Source organism: Urocampus carinirostris, chromosome 6, assembly GCF_059441175.1.
Source record: "Urocampus carinirostris isolate Australia breed hairy pipefish chromosome 6, RoL_Ucar_1.0, whole genome shotgun sequence".
NCBI classification, from domain to species: domain Eukaryota; kingdom Metazoa; phylum Chordata; class Actinopteri; order Syngnathiformes; family Syngnathidae; genus Urocampus; species Urocampus carinirostris.
The window spans coordinates 25,963,926-25,982,704 of record NC_142354.1 but is presented as its reverse complement, the minus strand read 5'-3'; the positions used below and the strand labels follow the sequence as shown (position 1 = coordinate 25,982,704).

General features: G+C 40.8%; 1 protein-coding gene across 2 annotated transcripts in view; it reads right to left on the bottom strand.

Annotated features, from left to right (window-relative positions):
* Nucleotides 1-18,779, bottom strand: part of sulf2a (sulfatase 2a) — a 115,650-nt gene that overhangs the window by 17,435 nt on the left and 79,436 nt on the right. For both annotated transcript variants that reach the window (XM_088338465.1, XM_088338466.1), the window contains 7 exons: nucleotides 17,268-17,470; nucleotides 13,699-13,938; nucleotides 13,473-13,624; nucleotides 12,216-12,385; nucleotides 2,167-2,317; nucleotides 1,828-2,003; nucleotides 1,613-1,741 (listed from right to left, as the gene is read on the bottom strand). In XM_088338465.1, coding sequence (XP_088194591.1) covers nucleotides 1,613-1,741; nucleotides 1,828-2,003; nucleotides 2,167-2,317; nucleotides 12,216-12,385; nucleotides 13,473-13,624; nucleotides 13,699-13,938; nucleotides 17,268-17,466 — 1,217 coding nt within the window. In that variant the 5' untranslated portion in view covers nucleotides 17,467-17,470. The remainder of the gene's footprint in view (nucleotides 1-1,612; nucleotides 1,742-1,827; nucleotides 2,004-2,166; nucleotides 2,318-12,215; nucleotides 12,386-13,472; nucleotides 13,625-13,698; nucleotides 13,939-17,267; nucleotides 17,471-18,779) is intronic.

Here is an 18,779-nt window from a genome sequence, read left to right as displayed (position 1 = left end):
AAGAGTAAGCATCTACGGTCAGAATAATCTAAATAAATAATGTCACATCCAGACCATTGCTAACTTGCCCAATTTTTTATAATGATAATTTATTAAAAAAAAAAAACAATAATAATGAGTCAATGCAATAATAACCTACTTCCCAATATTATGAGTAATTGGCATACTTGACAAATAATTGCCTAATTATATACTCCATTTTGCTGTTCATATCTTTGGCCATGTGTAAAAATTAATTTTTACCAAGAAACATTTGTTCTAAAATGAAAATGAAATATGTTTGCTATCATTTTTAATTATTTATCTAATTCACAAATTATTTGAGGAATTACGTTTAAAATAAAAAAAATGCTTACACTTCTACTTAACTTACAAATACAAATTATTCATATTACAAGAAAAACAAACAAAATACAAAGGTAGACCAATTTCAAATGTATACTAGTTCAAACATTTTTTCCAAGGTATATTCTAAAAAGGAAAAGTGTGTTCTATGGGTTGCTACTTTACTAATTGTATAACGTTAAATTTTTTGTTAATAGTAAAATAAGTAAAATAATACTCAAACAATGGGCAAAATTATCTAACTAGAAATGCAAGTTAAAATACAGCAAAATAAGAAAAAAATCATATATACTGTATTTTCTGGAGGTGCACCTGAATATAAGAGGCACCCTCAAAATATTCCTCTGTTACCCACCTGTTTAATATATAAGGCGCACTGGGCTATAAGGCACGTGCAATTAAAACTACAGTAAGAGCAAGGGTTGCATTAAATAAAAATCATAAAATAAAAAAATCTCATTTTATGGAACATAAATATTAGGAGGATCTGGTAAATAGTTACCCTATGTAGAAGCATTTCATTGTAATTGTGCATTATTAAGGGCAACACAGCAGCTGCGTGGTTAGCGCGCAGCCCCATGGTGCACAGTTACTCACAGTTAAGTCCAGTTACTGCAACCTCCCCGGGTGGAGTTTGCATGTTCTCCCCGTGTCTGCGTGTGTTTCCTCCATGCACTCCGGTTTCCCCCCACATTCCAAAAACATGCATGTCAGGCTAATTGGCCAGTCCGAATTTTCCCTAGGTGTGAATGAGCTGAGTTGTGTGTCTCTGTGCCATGCGACTGGCTGGCAACCAGTTCAGGGTGTCCCCTGCCCACTGCCCGGAGATAGCTGGGATGGGCTCCAGCACCCCCGCGACCCTACTGAGGATAAGCGGTGCAGATAATGGATGGATGGAAGTGCATTATTACATTTTTTCCATTCCGGTCCTTAGGGTGCAAATTCGGGTTTTTTAGGTGCACTTTATATTCCGGAAAATACGGTATATAGTTTTTTTTTTTTTTTTGTGGTGTTGCCTGTCTAACCAAAAGTTATCCCATTATCATTAACTTGTGGTCTATTGGGATTATATGACTAAATTATACCTGAAAAATAGCACCAATTACTGACCTAGTTTAATATAAAAGACAATGGTTGATTGATTACTTTGTTTCATGATAACATACAGTACTGCAATTTTAGTGGAGCATTTGTAGTTTGAAATCAGATCTAGCTTGTGTTTTTAATCCGTCAATCGCAGTGAAAGACAAAGAAAAAGTGTGATCACCTGTTCACTGGTTTGTCAGTGTCCAGCAGCTTGAGGATCGACTTCCCATCCATTTCTGCAGGAATATCAACCCCAGCCATGTCCAGAATAGTTGGCGCTAAGTCAATATTCAGGACCATATGAGGGCTACTGCATGGCAACAGAAGCAAAAAATATTGACTTCTTTGGGTGACAAAAGAATGAAAAATGATCAGCCATTATGTTTCCTGACTCACATGGCACCTTGCTCCACATTTGGCCCTCGTACGTAGAAAGGGACGCGGATGTCAAACTCGTAAGGCATCGATTTGCCCTTCACTAGCCCAAACTGGCCGATGTGGTAGCCGTGATCCGATGTGTAGATGATGTAAGTATTGTCCAGTTCACCCGTCTCCACCAGCATGTTGTACATCTGAGGAGGACATAAATCTCTTCAAGTCCAAGTTGAAAATGACAGAAAAGTGACTTATATAACAAGTCCATGGGTGAATATATTAAAAAGTTAGAACAAGAACAGATCTCTCAGGACTCGCCACTCGGAGATATTTCTTTTCTGTGACGACGTGCCCTCCTACCTTCTCCATGCTGTCATCCACAGACAGCAGGGTCTGCATCCTCCTTCGCTGCAGCATATTAGTGAACTGCATGTGCACAGGACGCATGGGACCCGTGTAGCGCAGGATCCAGTGTTTGTCGGGGTTTGGAGCGTAGTTATAGCTCGGAGTGCTGGATGGAGAATAGACAAAAAAGAATAAACAGTAAAAAAACAGTGTTTAGCTGCAGAAATCTTTCACTGGGATTTTAAGTACTGTGGCCCCTCCACATGCGAGGTACTCTAGTTTCGAAAAATTTGAGATACGAGATGTCTTCCAAACCAAAATCTTACCAGACATACAACTTACTAGAATTTCGAGACGCTTATCACTAGAGAAGGCTCTAGACCACATAATGGCAGCATCAGCTCGTCCCAGTTAGCATATGCATTTCCTGCCCTGACCTGATCCCATTCCCTTGTGTTGTTTTCTTTTTATGGCTTTGCTTAACGAATCTTCAACACTCTTCTCCCTTATTCCTCCACCACACATACACATCTGACTTTCTCCACGCTAAGTGTTCATAAAAAAATGTCTTTTTATTCAGTTGATAACATTTATTTATTTAATGGCTGTATTTTATGTTTATATTATGTTTGAGTGTGTTTATAGTTATCAGGAAGATGTGTTTTATAGCTATTTAGGGTTAAATTTTGGGAGGCCAGGAACGGATTATTTGGTTTTCAGTTATTTCTCATGGAGAAAATTTGTTCAAGATACAAGAAATTCTAGATGAGAGCTCAATCTGGGAACAAATTAATCTGGTATGTAAAGGGCCCACTGTTTTATTTTCTCGATTTACTCTGTTTTTGAACTTGTTTAATAGTAAAAAAATTAAACAAAATGGAAAAAAAAGATTTTAGGTATACTAAAATTCACTTATTGGAATGAAAGATAATTCATACAATAACAATAAAAAGAAAAATATTAGTTAACAATATTAAAATGATTTTTTTCACACTGGACCTTTTGCTGTGTTTCAGAAGTTTTTTTTGTAATTCCAGACTTAATTCTAATTCTATTTAAAACGAGTAACATTTTTTACTAATGGAACAAGAACACTGTACCTAGTTATTATTTTATTATTTTACTTATTTTACTAGATCTGTGTCCTTGTTTTTTCTAGTTGGACTGAAGATGTATTTGTGGTATTCCCCAATTTCTCCCACTTCACTTTAAACAATATTTAAAATTAAATAAACTTTCTACCAATAAATTTGTTTACTTTATTTTATTAAACTTTCTAGCTTGATATTTTGATAAAACAATAAAAGTATTCCTTTTACAGTGCACATTTGTCTTTTATGACAAATGGCTGAGAAACTTTCGCATGTTGAAGCTTATTTTTCTTTTTAGGTAAGGCATTATTGTTTTCTTTTTTTGAGCAGATAAAGTTTTAATTATTTTTCTTCTGATAAAATAAGCATAATACCTGCGGTACATCATATTTTACTTGAAAGTCAGTTTGAAATATCAATTAATATAAATATGAAAATAATATTAAGATGTAGTTTTTTTTTTTTCATTTTACAAAAACAATTTGAAAAATAAACTATGCATTGAGAAAAAATATTGATGAATAATATTTATTTTAAAACAATACTTTGGCTCATTCTACTAAAAATAATTGTTAAAGTAAATTACAAGATCCCGCGACCCTACTGAGGATAAGCGGTGCAGATAATGGATGCATGGAAATTACAAGATGAAAAAATACTGTGCTTTATAGAAATAAAATAAAAGATACACAAAATACAATTAATAAACTTACTTTCAATATTCAAATCTTAGTATCATTCTTTAAAAAAAGTAATATTTAAAATAAATAAGAAAATTAAAAAAAATATTGATCGCAACTCATGTTTTCAAAAGCAATACTTAAAATAAGCTAAATAACATTCCATTTTTGGCTCATTCTACAAAGAAACAATTATTAAAGTAGAAAAGTAGAAAACGTTTTGAAAAGAAATTCAAGAACACTCTTAAAATTAATAAACTTACTTTCAATATTTAAATCGTAGAATCATTCTTAAAAAAGGAAAAACTAATATTTAAATTAAATAAGAAAATAAGAAAAATATTGATCACAATTTATATTTCAAAAAGCAATACCTGAAATAAACTAAATCACTTTCCATTTTTGGCTCATTTAACAAAATGTTTTTCTTAAAGTATAAATGTAGAAAACTTAAATACATAAATAAACAAACAAATTAATAAACAGATACATAACTAAATAAATGAATAAAAACAAATAAATAAGTAAATATGTCACGGTCGCCTTGGTGACCAGTCTGCCCTGCCCTCTGGGCAACAGCTGAAAGCAGTTCCACTAATTGTGGGTCTGTATTTAAGGCTGCATTGTGGGCTCTGCCGTTGCGGGTTCATTACTCATTATTCACAATCCCGGTCCGTTATGCCTTGTCCTGGTTTAGTCTGTTATGCCTTGTCCTGTTGAGTTCGTGCCGGAGGAACTCTGTGTTGTTCTGTTTTGCCCCGGAGTATTGGGCGACTTTTATTTTGTAAAATAAAACTTATGGATCGTCAACGCATTTGAGTTCTCCCTTCATGCCCCCTGCCTCTGTTCTGGTCCGGTCACCTTCCACGCCACCACGTCTCGTGACAGAATGAACCCGCCAACAAATAGAACTCAGCGAACGATCCCAGCGCGACTTGGGGAGAGCTGGAGAGCGCAGTTCGGCAGGCGCCTACTGAGTTGGCCTTCCCTGCCCGTTCGAACCACGGCCCCGCCCGTCGTGGCCCTTGCTGTGCCTCGAATGGGGTCCCAGGAAGAATTGACGCCTGCCTGCCCGACTCCCGTGCCGATTGCCTGCTATTCCCTCTCCCCTGCGTGCAAGTCCGACTCCGACTCCGCTGCCCGTCGGGCCGACTCCGACTCCGCTGCCCGTCGGGCCGACTCCGACTCCGCTGCCCGTCGGGCCGACTCCGACTCTGATGCCTGCCTGCCCGACTCCCGTGCCGACTGCCTGCTATTCAGTCTCCCCTGCGTGCCGGTCCGACTCCGCTGCCTGCCAGTCCGACACCGCTGCCTGCCAGTCCGACACCGCTGCCTGCGTGCCAGTCCGACTCCGCTGCCTGCGTGCCAGTCCGACTCCGCTGCCTACGTGCCAGTCCGACTCCGCTGCCTGCGTGCCAGTCCGACTCCGCTGCCTGCGTGCCAGTCCGACTCCGCTGCCTGCGTGCCAGTCCGACTCCGCTGCCTGCGTGCCAGTCCGACTCCGCTGCCTGCGTGCCAGTCCGACTCAGCTGCGTGCCAGTCCGACTCCGCTGCTCCTGTTTTGCCGGTTCTGATTTTGACTCTCTCATGTCTTGTCTGTTTTGATTTTGACCCTCTCATGTTTGCTTGTTCTGATTTTGCCTGTCCTGTTTACCTGCCCTGATTTTGCCTGTCCTGTTCTCGTCGGTTCTGCCTGTCTGTTATCCCCTGACCAGTTTGCCCACCAGACCCCCTCCCTGCCGAGCGCCGATTCCGATCCGCCCGACGCAGATGGCGCCTGCCTCTCCCCGTTCCTGCGTGTTCGGAGGAGGGAGCGGGGTTGCCCCAATCGCGAGCGTCAACATTCCGGGGCGTGAGGTTGTAATTTTTTCTTTTTTGGGACCTCGGGAGCTGTCCCTTAAGAGGGGGGCTCTGTCACGGTCGCCTTGGTGACCAGTCTGCCCCGCCCTCTGGGCAACAGCTGAAAGCAGTTCCACTAATTGTGGGTCTGTATTTAAGGCTGCATTGTGGGCTCTGCCGTTGCGGGTTCATTACTCATTATTCACAATCCCGGTCCGTTATGCCTTGTCCTGGTTTAGTCTGTTATGCCTTGTCTTGTTTTAGTCTGTTATGCCTTGTCCTGTTGAGTTCGTGCCGGAGGAACTCTGTGTTGTTCTGTTTTGACCCGGAGTATTGGGCGACTTTTATTTTGTAAAATAAAACTTATGGATCGTCAACGCATTTGAGTTCTCCCTTCATGCCTCCTGCCTCCGTTCTGGTCCGGTCCCCTTCCACGCCACCACGCTCTCGTGACAGAATGAACCCGCCAACAAATAGAACTCAGCGAACGATCCCAGCGCGACTTGGGGAGAGCTGGAGAGCGCAGTTCGGCAGGCGCCTACTGAGTTGGCCTTCCCTGCCCGTTCGAACCACGGCCCCGCCCGTCGTGGCCCTTGCTGTGCCTCGAATGGGGTCCCAGGAAGAATTGACGCCTGCCTGCCCGACTCCCGTGCCGATTGCCTGCTATTCCCTCTCCCCTGCGTGCAAGTCCGACTCCGACTCCGCTGCCCGTCGGGCCGACTCCGACTCCGCTGCCCGTCGGGCCGACTCCGACTCCGCTGCCCGTCGGGCCGACTCCGACTCTGATGCCTGCCTGCCCGACTCCCGTGCCGACTGCCTGCTATTCAGTCTCCCCTGCGTGCCGGTCCGACTCCGCTGCCTGCCAGTCCGACACCGCTGCCTGCCAGTCCGACACCGCTGCCTGCGTGCCAGTCCGACTCCGCTGCCTGCGTGCCAGTCCGACTCCACTGCCTGCGTGCCAGTCCGACTCCGCTGCCTGCGTGCCAGTCCGACTCCGCTGCCTGCGTGCCAGTCCGACTCCGCTGCCTGCGTGCCAGTCCGACTCCGCTGCCTGCGTGCCAGTCCGACTCCGCTGCCTGCGTGCCAGTCCGACTCCGCTGCCTGCGTGCCAGTCCGACTCCGCTGCCTGCGTGCCAGTCCGACTCCGCTGCCTGCGTGCCAGTCCGACTCAGCTGCGTGCCAGTCCGACTCCGCTGCTCCTGTTTTGCCGGTTCTGATTTTGACTCTCTCATGTCTTGTCTGTTTTGATTTTGACCCTCTCATGTTTGCTTGTTCTGATTTTGCCTGTCCTGTTTACCTGCCCTGATTTTGCCTGTCCTGTTCTCGTCGGTTCTGCCTGTCTGTTATCCCCTGACCAGTTTGCCCACCAGACCCCCTCCCTGCCGAGCGCCGATTCCGATCCGCCCGACGCAGATGGCGCCTGCCTCTCCCCGTTCCTGCGTGTTCGGAGGAGGGAGCGGGGTTGCCCCAATCGCGAGCGTCAACATTCCGGGGCGTGAGGTTGTAATTTTTTCTTTTTTGGGACCTCGGGAGCTGTCCCTTAAGAGGGGGGCTCTGTCACGGTCGCCTTGGTGACCAGTCTGCCCCGCCCTCTGGGCAACAGCTGAAAGCAGTTCCACTAATTGTGGGTCTGTATTTAAGGCTGCATTGTGGGCTCTGCCGTTGCGGGTTCATTACTCATTATTCACAATCCCGGTCCGTTATGCCTTGTCCTGGTTTAGTCTGTTATGCCTTGTCCTGTTTTAGTCTGTTATGCCTTGTCCTGTTGAGTTTGTGCCGGAGGAACTCTGTGTTGTTCTGTTTTGCCCCGGAGTATTGGGCGACTTTTATTTTGTAAAATAAAACTTATGGATCGTCAACGCATTTGAGTTCTCCCTTCATGCCCCCTGCCTCTGTTCTGGTCCGGTCACCTTCCACGCCACCACGTCTCGTGACAGAAAAACAGGACAAGGCATAACTGACTAAACCAGGACAAGGCATAACGGACCGGGATTGTGAATAATGAGTAATGAACCCGCAACGGCAGAGCCCACAATGCAGCCTTAAATACAGACCCACAATTAGTGGAACTGCTTTCAGCTGTTGCCCAGAGGGCGGGGCAGACTGGTCACCAAGGCGACCGTGACAAAATAAATAAGGCAGCACGGCGGGGCAGTGGTTAGCACGTGTGCGGCACAGTTCTGATGTCATGAGATCAAACCTCCTGTGAGGAGTTTTTTCCTGTGCTTGCGTGGGTTTCCTCCGGGCATTCCGGTTTCCTCCCACATTCCAAAAACATGCATGTCAGGTTAGTTGGCCCTTCCAAATTGTCCCTAGGTGTGAAAGAGCGAGTGAGTTGTCTTTCTCTGTGTTCCCTGCAACTGGCTGGCAACAAGTTCAGGGTGTCCCCTACCCACTACCCGAAGATATCTGGGATGGGCTACAGCGCCCCCCCGACCCTACTAAGGATAAGGGGTGCAGATAATGGATGGATGGTGGTTGTTTATGGAATAAAATTGACTTTTCATATTTGGCTAATTCTACCTGGAATAATTCTTTAAAAATGTAACAATACAAAAGGAATATTAAAAATGAATTGAACTCCACGGTAATGGAAGACAGTTATTTTACTTGCAAGGATGCAAAAGTTACTTGTTCCACTGCATTTTTAGCATTGGCTCTTGCCCTCAAGTTCAACTCCCCGGCATTGAAAGTTTTCACTTATCCGCACACACATGACCTTTTTCGATTTTCCCCTGACCTTTTTCTTTCCGAAGTAGCAGGAAATATGCTAATGCGATGCTCAAATGGAGGCTCAGCCAAACATGGAAAATGCAAAACAGTACAATCAATGACCTCGTACACGGCGAGCACAACTTTGATCAATGACCTCCACAAACCACACGGACGCCTAATTACTTGGGAATAAACAATACTAAATCAAAGCCGTTCCACAAGCAAATGAATTTTATCTCCTAAATGGGATCGATTAAACGAAACAAACACTAATGTCTTGCGCGTTAATTCACACTAGTAGCAAATGTACGATCATGTGAACAAGGTGCCGAGGTGCGAAGGTTTATCAACAGAGGACGACAGGAAATCACTACCACTCCCTCTCCTGATGTCCGAAACAGGTGGGAGGCGCGGTATGAAAAACAACCGGACACGACACACGCTGAAAAATCACCGGAGGAATGCAAACGTATAGCAGAAGAGCAATTAAAAGTTTGTATGGAGGCACTGGGGAAAATGTACAAGTTCAGTATTGCCTCGGTTATCACGGGTAACATAGGCGACGCCCCTTCGTAAAAAGCCCCAAAGGGTCAAACTTAACTCGAGGTGACGTCCTTAAGGACTGAGAGAATACAACTGTAACAAAATAACAAATATAGATCTACAAATTAAAACACTGAACACAGAATTGCAGTTGAATGAATTGTATTCGTTGTAATTGTAATAAAACTACAACAAAACTGGAGGGCTTATTCTTTTAGTGTGAGAAAGTGATTTAGGGAGCTGCTGGCTCAACACTAGTATAAGGAATCCTTCAGTTGAGCCAGGTTTCATAAATAAAATACAACTTTCCAGAATGTAGTGCTTTCCCACGAGCTGTAGCTCCAGGTCATCCGTTTCATAAGAAATTGATCTGGCATTGGGGTAGCTTGTAAGAGTTGTTACGTAGCCTAACCGCAAAAGGCCACACTGCAACGCTGCAATTGCCTTCTCTCCCGGCGCCACTTCAGTCTCTTCCCGGACTTTGAAACAATCCCCCAACAACACCAATTTATGAAATTCTTTTCAATGTACAGAGCCACTGAAACACTAGCTGTAGCTATGCTTCACAGTTTGTAGCTATGCTTCACAGATCTTGGGCCTGAGCCCGGCCCAAACCAAACCCAAAATTTCATCGGGTCTAAAATGTCAATCATTACGTTCGGGTCGGGTTACTTTCTCAATAACATTTTTTTAAAAACATTTTTAATTATCCAGTCTGTTGTGTGATTACATGTAAGAATTGTTGAAGCCCACTAGATGTAGCTATCGCTTTAAGAATGAGCCCCACTGCGTGTTAATGGCAGTGATGACATGTTATTGAAATCCAGTTTTATGCGATGCTATCTTGGTTGTTCCATGAGTTTCAAAATTAACAAGTGTTCATCTTCCATGAATCTGTGAATTCATGACACAACTGTCCTTGTCCTTTGCTTGTTTTTCTTTGTGGAGAATCCACGCGATGGATCGTTTGTCGCTCTCGCAGCTCTCGCATTGGCGGATCTGCCCTAAAAAATCCCGCCTTCTCCTCACAAATAAATTATAAAAATAGCAGGTTTGCTTCCGGCTCAATCCTTTATATTGAGTTAATTTGTCGGGCTCGGGCTGGGCCGGGCTTTAATATTGACAGCACACACTAGCCTATCACAGCCACGCACACAGAAAGTCACGCCTACCTAACACACACATAACCTGCCCCTGTGATAGCATTTACTGTGTGCTGTCTTCTGCAGAACGCACTGCATGACACGTCGATACTAATGACAACAGAGAAAATCAAATACCATTCAATACTTGCAAAGTAGTGAACCAGCGATAACCGAAGCGCTAAGTAGCGAGGTGTCTCTGTATTCTGTTCTGAAAGCCTGCACGGCACAGGTTAATGATGCTGAGGGAATTGTATTAATCAAACAAATGGTGTATTGGAATGGGCGGGGGTAGGGGTTCCAAGCGCAGTCTAATTACTGGTTCTAGATTTGCCTCCAGAGGCCAATACCAGACTTTATATTAGCCGGTAGCGCTAGCCAACCAGTAGTGTAAAAGACAAAAGGCCCGACTAGTCTATAGAAGGAGTCGTCTGTCATCATTAGCTATGCGTTGCATCGACAACATTCATGTCCCTCCTTGATCATCACTGACAAAATGGAACAAATTAGCAGCTTGGTTGTGAACAACGTGCCAGCCAAATACAATACTGGCGGAGGAAGATAACGTGCATGCGTGATTATTGGATTCCTTATTGAGTTATCGATAAACCGAAGCTTGAATATAAAAATGGTGCATTTAAAAATGGATGGCTGTGCTTGTCCCTGAATATTAATTATTCCATACAGTCCGTCTGCATAAATAAACCATGTGCGGTAATTGTATGTTGAGTTACGAGTGCACGTATAAAAAAAAGGCTTCATATGCAATAAAAGTGACAGAAGGGTGTAGTTTATGGGTGCATCATAAACAGCACTTGCTCTCACACATGCAGAACTACACTCTCATTCAGACACAGTCATACCCATGCACAAACACATACTCTCTAATTAGAGGTAATATCTTAAGCCCGAGCTGGACCCCAGCCGGGTTGGGTCGGACCTAAAATATCAATCTTTACGTTCGGGTTCAGGCTGGGCCAGGTTTCTCTCTAGCTGACTTTTTTAAGATGATCCCTTTGTCGTTCTTCTTTGTTTCTATTTATTTGGGGAGGCTCCGTGTGATAGATTCTGTGAACCTCCTGCGCCGCCGCACGGAGACAGCGAGAGGGAAGGCCTCCTACTTCCAAGTCCTCGCAAATAAAATGAGAATTGTTGGGTTTGCTCTAGGTTTGGTCCCTCAAATCAAAATAATTTGTCTGGCTCAAGTCTGGTAAGGCTTCAAAACCTAGGGCCTGATCTAACCACTTTTTCTCTTACTACTCTTCTCTCTCACAGATACCCCTATCTCACATACACACACTATTATACTCTCTCTTACATATATTAGTATACTTCCACAACCACATAACGATGCTGTCACACACATATTACTATACTCTCTTACATATACTCCTACACCATCGCACCCAAACTATCATATTCTCATACTCAAAATACTATACTTTCTCACACATACCACTATACTCTCATACACACACTACTATACTCTCTCACACACACTACTATACTCTCATACACACACCACTATACTCCCACTCACACACTAATATGCTGTCACAAACACTACTATACTCTCGCAAATACAACTATACTCTCACACACATACTACTGTACAAAGAGCAACTCCAGTATTTTGTCAAACTGAACAACATATTTAAGCGGATCAGTTTGCATCGCCAAGGTTACCAAAAGTACCCAAAGTAAAACAAAAAAGAGAGGTAAGGTAATTATTACCTGGGTGTGGAAAAAAACCCCTATAGTAACAGCAAATGTTGATGCTGAGTGAGAAAGAATAATACTGTGTATGAGAGAGTATAGTGTGTGTGTGAGAGAGAAAGTATGATAGTGTGTGAGAGAGTGTATTGTAGTATGTGTGTAAGAGAGAAAAATAGAGTATAGTACAGTGTATGAGAGAGTATAGTAGCATTTGTGCATCAGTATGACTGTGTCTGTGTGATAGTATTTTTATTCATTTGTGAGAGTATGATGCTATATGTGAGAGCAAGTACAATTTACTTCTCAAACGGCCTCTGATAGCACTCACTCTCCCTTACATGTGCTGTGAAGCGTTGGGGAAGGTGGTGCTGTACTGGGGGGCTGAGTCTTCGGGTCCGTGAGGGGCAACGTGGCTCAGGACCATCATGATGGGGCGGTTGGGATACATTCGCTTGGACAGCCGGAAGTAGTTGACACTGTCGTTGGTGATCACGTCCGTCAGGTAATCCTACAGAAATGAGAATTTTGAAAAAAAGCTCAGGAACTGCTTGATCCTGTTCACAGTCTTGAAAATCACATTACATGCTATACATTTTATAAGCAATTTTGATCCAGAATTAAGGACGTGGTTGATTTCATCATTGTGTACCAAAACCAGTAGGGATTTTCTAAACCATTTCCCCCCCCCCGCTCATTTGTCTTAATCTAAATATTATTTTTTTTCCTCTTCAGATATTTAAGATATTTTTGGTAAAAAAAACATGACAGAGTCATCAACATAACCCAGAAAATAATCACCTGCTCTCTACCCAGTCTGAAGGACTCTCTTTACCCCACCAAAGCGTTGCAATCAATGACAATAAAGATGTTTCTATTCTGGTCTAGTATATTCTCCCAAGATTAGAAAAAAATGCAATCTTATTGTTTGCCATATAAGATTTCAATAGATATTTCAAGTATGATTGTTCTTGTTTTATCTGATATACAAGGTAAAGTATCTTGAAATTGTAAAAACCCAGCTTAATTTTTTTCCAATTGTATTTTTTTCACTATAATCAGATGACTTTTTGTTAAACATCACATTTAGTGTCATTGACAGTATAGACGTCAAGCCTTCCATGAAAATATTTATTAACAGCATATTTTTACAGGTTACACCTAAAATATGAACTCTTTTATGTTTCTACAATGAGAATTTGAAATATTTTTTTGTTTTACAATACAGGGATTTTAATAAAATGTTGAGAGTCCAATTATTAGTTATGGGACAAAATAATCACATGAGGAATTGAATCGTTTTTGGGACCCATACTGAAATGACAATGGTGGTGAACTTTGATGAATCATAAAATCATCATGCAGAAATGCTACTCTGCAGGGTTCCTTAAAATTCAAATTGTCTCCATAGTCACTACGACTAAGGTCACAGCAGTTCAGTGTAGCTTGCTTGCTTTGATGGGTTCACAAAATTGTATTCATCATCAATCCTGACTTTGCAACAATTGGCTCTGAAAAATAATTTCACCAAGTCTGGCCTTGGAGAACATGATTAACACTAGGCTGGTGAATATAATGAACTTGAATTGGACTTTTACCTTTGAGTAGTCACCGCTGTGTTTCTCTCGTACTCCGTTCCGACAGAGAGTGTAGTTGTAAAAGCGCGAGTTCTTCACTAAAGCAACCCATTCCCTCCAGCCCGGGGGTACATAGGAGCCGTTATATTCATTGAGGTACTTCCCAAAAAAAGCTTGAAAAAAAAAAAAATGAATACATGCAATTACTCGAAATATTTGGAATCAGTTTCGACATTGGAACATTTACCGGTCCTGTAGCCAGAGTTGTTGAGGTGTACGGCAAAGGTGTGCGGTTCGTGGTGGGCTTGCCACGATGGTGAGGAACAGTTCTCGTTGTTGGTGTAGGTGTGGTGGTTGTGCACATACTTCCCGGTCAGGATGGAGGAACGGGAAGGGCAACACATGGGCGTGGTGGAGAAAGCGTTGGAGAAATGGGTTCCGCCTTTCTCCAAGATCTGCCGGGTTTTGTTCATGGCTTGCATTGAGCCTTAGAAATAAAGAGAACAGGACATCTAAAAGAGGGCAGGACTGAAATTCAAAGGAAAATGGTAAGCCAGAGCTAGATATCGTGAATTTTTTTGATCAATAGTAATTTTCCATTATAGATCATTTATTAGGTGATGAAATAAATGTTATTCATTACAAAAAAAACAAAAACAAAAGAATCCCCCAGCAAATGCAAAGGTTTGCTGCTAGCATTAACGGTTAGCATCAGCTGATAGCATCACGGCTGCGAGCAAATGGGTGTAAACGCATACAACTCATTAAATTGTGACGATTCGTTATCAAAATCTTTATAATATATGAATAAAACACAGTTGGTTGCTCATTCCCAAGGAAAATATGTTTTTTTAGTCTTTTGTTTTTATAATTTGTTTTAAAATTCTAATGGATATAATCACTGTAAACACGGATTGATTCTGCTGACTTAAAGGGATGTATCCGTAAAAAAAAACAATGGTACCCAATTATATTGGTAGAAAATATTGCTGATTTTAGGAAACCTTTTTTAAAAATTTCATTTCTCTTTCTATTGTACTTCTCTAGTCAAAGAACAACTATTATCTAATATGATTCAAAATATTTATCCTAATTTTAAGACTTAAATTACAGATCCCAAAAATAACTTAAATGAGTCAAATTATCTACCGAATACATTTTTTTTCTTTTAAGTTAACAATATGGTGAGGAAGATGATCACTCAAATACAAAATCTGACAAAAATTTGGGGTAATTCATATGAAGCTTTAGAAAAATGTTTATATTTGTTTAAATTTCCGTTCCATTGCGATAGGTACATATGTTCATATAGTTTAGTTTTTTAAATAAGAGATGACTTTGTGGTATGTTTTTCTATTCTCTGTTGTTTTGTTAAAAAGAAAATGGACATTCTGTCTGTCTGTCTGTACACGATGATTTATGAATACTTTTGTCTTACAGGTGATTAATATTATTTATGCTGAATATGCGGTGAACAAAATTTTTTTTTTTTTTACTTAATGTTGTCTCTAAAAAGTAGCAAGAAAAAACAGGATTTTTTTGGTTGAAATAATTGAGATTTAATGGTCAGCCAAAATCGTTTAGCTTGAACAAGAAGACAACAAAAAACTGTTGAAAAACTAAAAATCTAGTGTGAGACTATTTAACGTAAAAAATATACAAGTACAAACATAAGTCCTTTCGCCGCTAAAGTCCTTACATCCGACAGCAGGAAAATAAAGGCGTGTGCACGGATGACAAAATAAATCTTTTTGCGTAAGTGTAAGCTTTTTGGACTCTGGTGTCGTGAAAGCTTTTCAAGCTGATGGTAATTGCTTGGGGAAACAGATGCTTGACCATAAATTCCTGATTTTCAATGAGAGTTTTCTCACTGGCCATCAGCGAAGGACAAAGGACGTCACCAAGGCTATTATGCAGCCACTCCACTCCAATACGAACTAAAGAACCTAAGTGGGTTGGGAGATGACTAGCGTTTGGCACCTTAACAATAGCAGCCATGGCCAGCTTGTATTTCATGCCAACGATGGAGAGAGAGGTAAGGAGAGTACATGACTTTGACTAAACCGGTTGTCGTTGTGCCAAAGGGCCGCGTGAAGCCGACTTACCAGTTCTGAACGGAACAATCCTGAGCATGGGAAATGGATAAGGACAAATGGTGGCCATGCTTAAAGGTATTCCCAAACAGAATTTGCATGCACTTAGGCACATAACATGTAGTTTTCCACCCCACCATTATCCAAAAATGTTGCAAAATGTTCCACACGCCACAGGGACCATAGAAATTTAGTCTTAAAGTCAACACATCTGCTTTGTTTGCTTTCTAGAGTTGTGACATCATTGACAAACTTTCAAAACACAAGATGTGAGGCCATCTTTGAAACAGATAGCGATTGTGGTGAACAGCGATTTTATACCGCTTATTTCTGCTCCGAGGGAGGACATTGTGGCTTTTCGTTTGTATTTCCCACCTTGTGTGTCGCTATTTTTGTACGGCTAGCTGCCCGTTAGCATTGGGGCGGCCGAGTGCTTTCCTGTTATGTTTGGTTCCGGTTGGTGGTCGTAGCGTGCCCGACGAGTGTTGTTTGGACGGCTCCCCTGGCATAAGTGCCGGTTTTGCAGTGTCCCTTGGTTTAATCCCGGCTGACTTTGCATTTATCTCCGCAGATGTTGTTGCTTTTTGTTGTTTGTTCCCTGTCAGCCTGGCTGCTCAATGTGTGTTTTTTTATAGTCTAGTCTCACATTGTCCAGCAAAGGGTGTGGCCACCCTTCATGGATCAGTCCCAGTTAGCCCCTCTTTAGTCTCAAAATTGACCCATCTAGCTAGTTTGCTGTAGAGCTGTGATGTCATTGAAGTAACACAACGCTTTCAAAATAGCAAATCCCATTAACCTAACATGTGCGGGGAGGTCTGAAACAGACAGCAATTGTCGTAAACGAAGTTGCCCTGACCAATTATTACAAAAAATGTCCCTGACAGGGATGTTTAGAGAAAAAAAAAACGTTACAGTGCCCGAGAATTAGATATACAGTACAGCTGTATCATTTCAAACCAGTGGTCGAGGTGAGTGACGAGGACGAAGGCGAACTTAACATTCGCAACAATAAAGAGAGGAGCGATTGTTTCCTGAACTCAGATTGGTAGGTTGTGTTTAAGAACCTTCTTCTGAGACAATGTTCGATCGAATGACGAATTTATATCCCTTTTTAATGGAGATGATTTAGCAATTTTTTGTTATGAAGCGCAGTCTGCTTGTCAGTCTGGAACACGCCATTGGAAACAGGCCATGGTAAAGACTGACAGATGAGTATATTTACAGTTGTAAAATGTGGATGTTGCACTGCAAATATCACATAAACCTTGTCTAGATGTATTGTTTATTCTCTATTAAACTGCATTCTTCAGTTTTTAGTGTATTAGTGATTCACTTCAGTAGAAAGCTCAGTTTTTAGTGAAGGTGTATGCATCAAGGTTCCTCAAACTGCTCGCTGCTCTGTGTCGATAAAATGTAAAAGATTAACACCCTGAGCCGTACTATTACTGCATCCGCCTGCCACACAGTGCTAGGCATTATCCATAGAACTATCAAAACTTCCCTATCCAACTAATTAACACGTAAAAAATATGGCGACTGCCTTGTTAGGGTGCTGATGTTCCTCCCGAGACATCACAGCTCAGATGACAAAAATATCAAAATGCATCATCTCGTAAAATAATTGGAATATACAGAAAAAAAGATGTATTTTTTCCTCACATTTTGCATGCTTTAAAAAATTAGGGTTACCTTTAAAGGAGCACAAACTGATTGAAAATCTCACCCAGCTCTATGTCTTGATCATCTGTGAGGACGAGGATGATATTTGGCCGGACGTTTCGGATTTGCCGGTCGCGCTGCAGGCGTGACCTCATTCTATATCCGGACAGATAACCCGAACCTTGGACTGCAGGAAGAGTTCCTCCGAGAAAGAGAACAAGGAGAAGGAGTGGACGAGGCGTGGAGAGCCTCCTTTCTGCCATGGTGCTGTGGAGGACCAAAAATTACAATATTAACACCCACTGCAAGGCCTGTTAACAGATTCACTCGTAAAATTTGATTTTTGAAGTCTGTTGTCGTCAATAGCACTGAAGAATATGTTACAAATATATACACTTTAAAAAATGGATGTAAAACAAAAGTCATGAAAAAACCCACAAAATATTTGAAAAGTTTATACTTTAGCAGGCATTCAAACACGGAGAGAAGACATCAATAAATGTTAGACTTGCAAGGAAAACAAGAGAAAACTGTACAAAATTCCTCAAAATGCAAAATTCCAATCTGTTCCAAGGGATAACAAATAAATAGAAAGTCTGTATGGCTTGCGAGGAGAACTCAAACAATGGACGGCATATAGTATCGACCCTCATAAACGGACTGACATGATGACCAACCAACTGATTAATAGTTCAAGTCTGGACCTTGTTTGAAAAACATCAAATGACATATTTCAAGCTGACAACCTCTGTCGCATGCAATAAATAAATGTGGGTAAACAGCGTTTTTTATTCATGGATTGACATTTCTTTACTTTTTTATTTATTGCAAAATGCATATTTAGATTCCAGCTATATGTGTAGTTTTTATTCTATTTTTTGCATGTATTTTTATTTCTTTTCCGATATATTCTTTTATCATTTATTTTAGTTTCCACTTATTATTTTCATATTTATCTATTTCCATATTTATTTATTTGTTCATTTGTTTGTTTGTTTATTCTATGTATTTTCAATACATTTTCTCTGTTTTAGTTTTGATTTTTATATTCAACTTTACTTTTACATTCATGTTTTTCTTATTCTATTTTTCATTAATTCATTTCTTGCATTTTTAGTTATTTTTGTTTTAATCTACTTATACGTACATATTTTTTTTTTACATATTATTTAATTATTTGTTTTTTTTTTATATATAATTTTATATTTTGTTTAGATTTTTTTTCCTGTATGCATATTTATTTTCACACAAATTTTCTCATCTATTTATTTATTTGTTGCATTTTTATTTCTTTTTCTTTACATCTATCTTGCTTTGATTTTCAATTTACACACGTATTCATATATTTTTTGCATTTTTAAATGTATTTTTTACTTCCATTTATTTTGTTTTTTAATTTTATATTTATTTGATCTCTATATGCAGTTTTATTTTCACATTAATTTGAATTCATTTATTTTTTAGTTTGTTGTTTTCCATGTATATTGTTGATTTTTTAATATGTATTCATTAAAAAAAAATTATTCTATGCATTTTTAAAATGTCTTTTTTATTTTCATTTTGTTTTATTTAATTA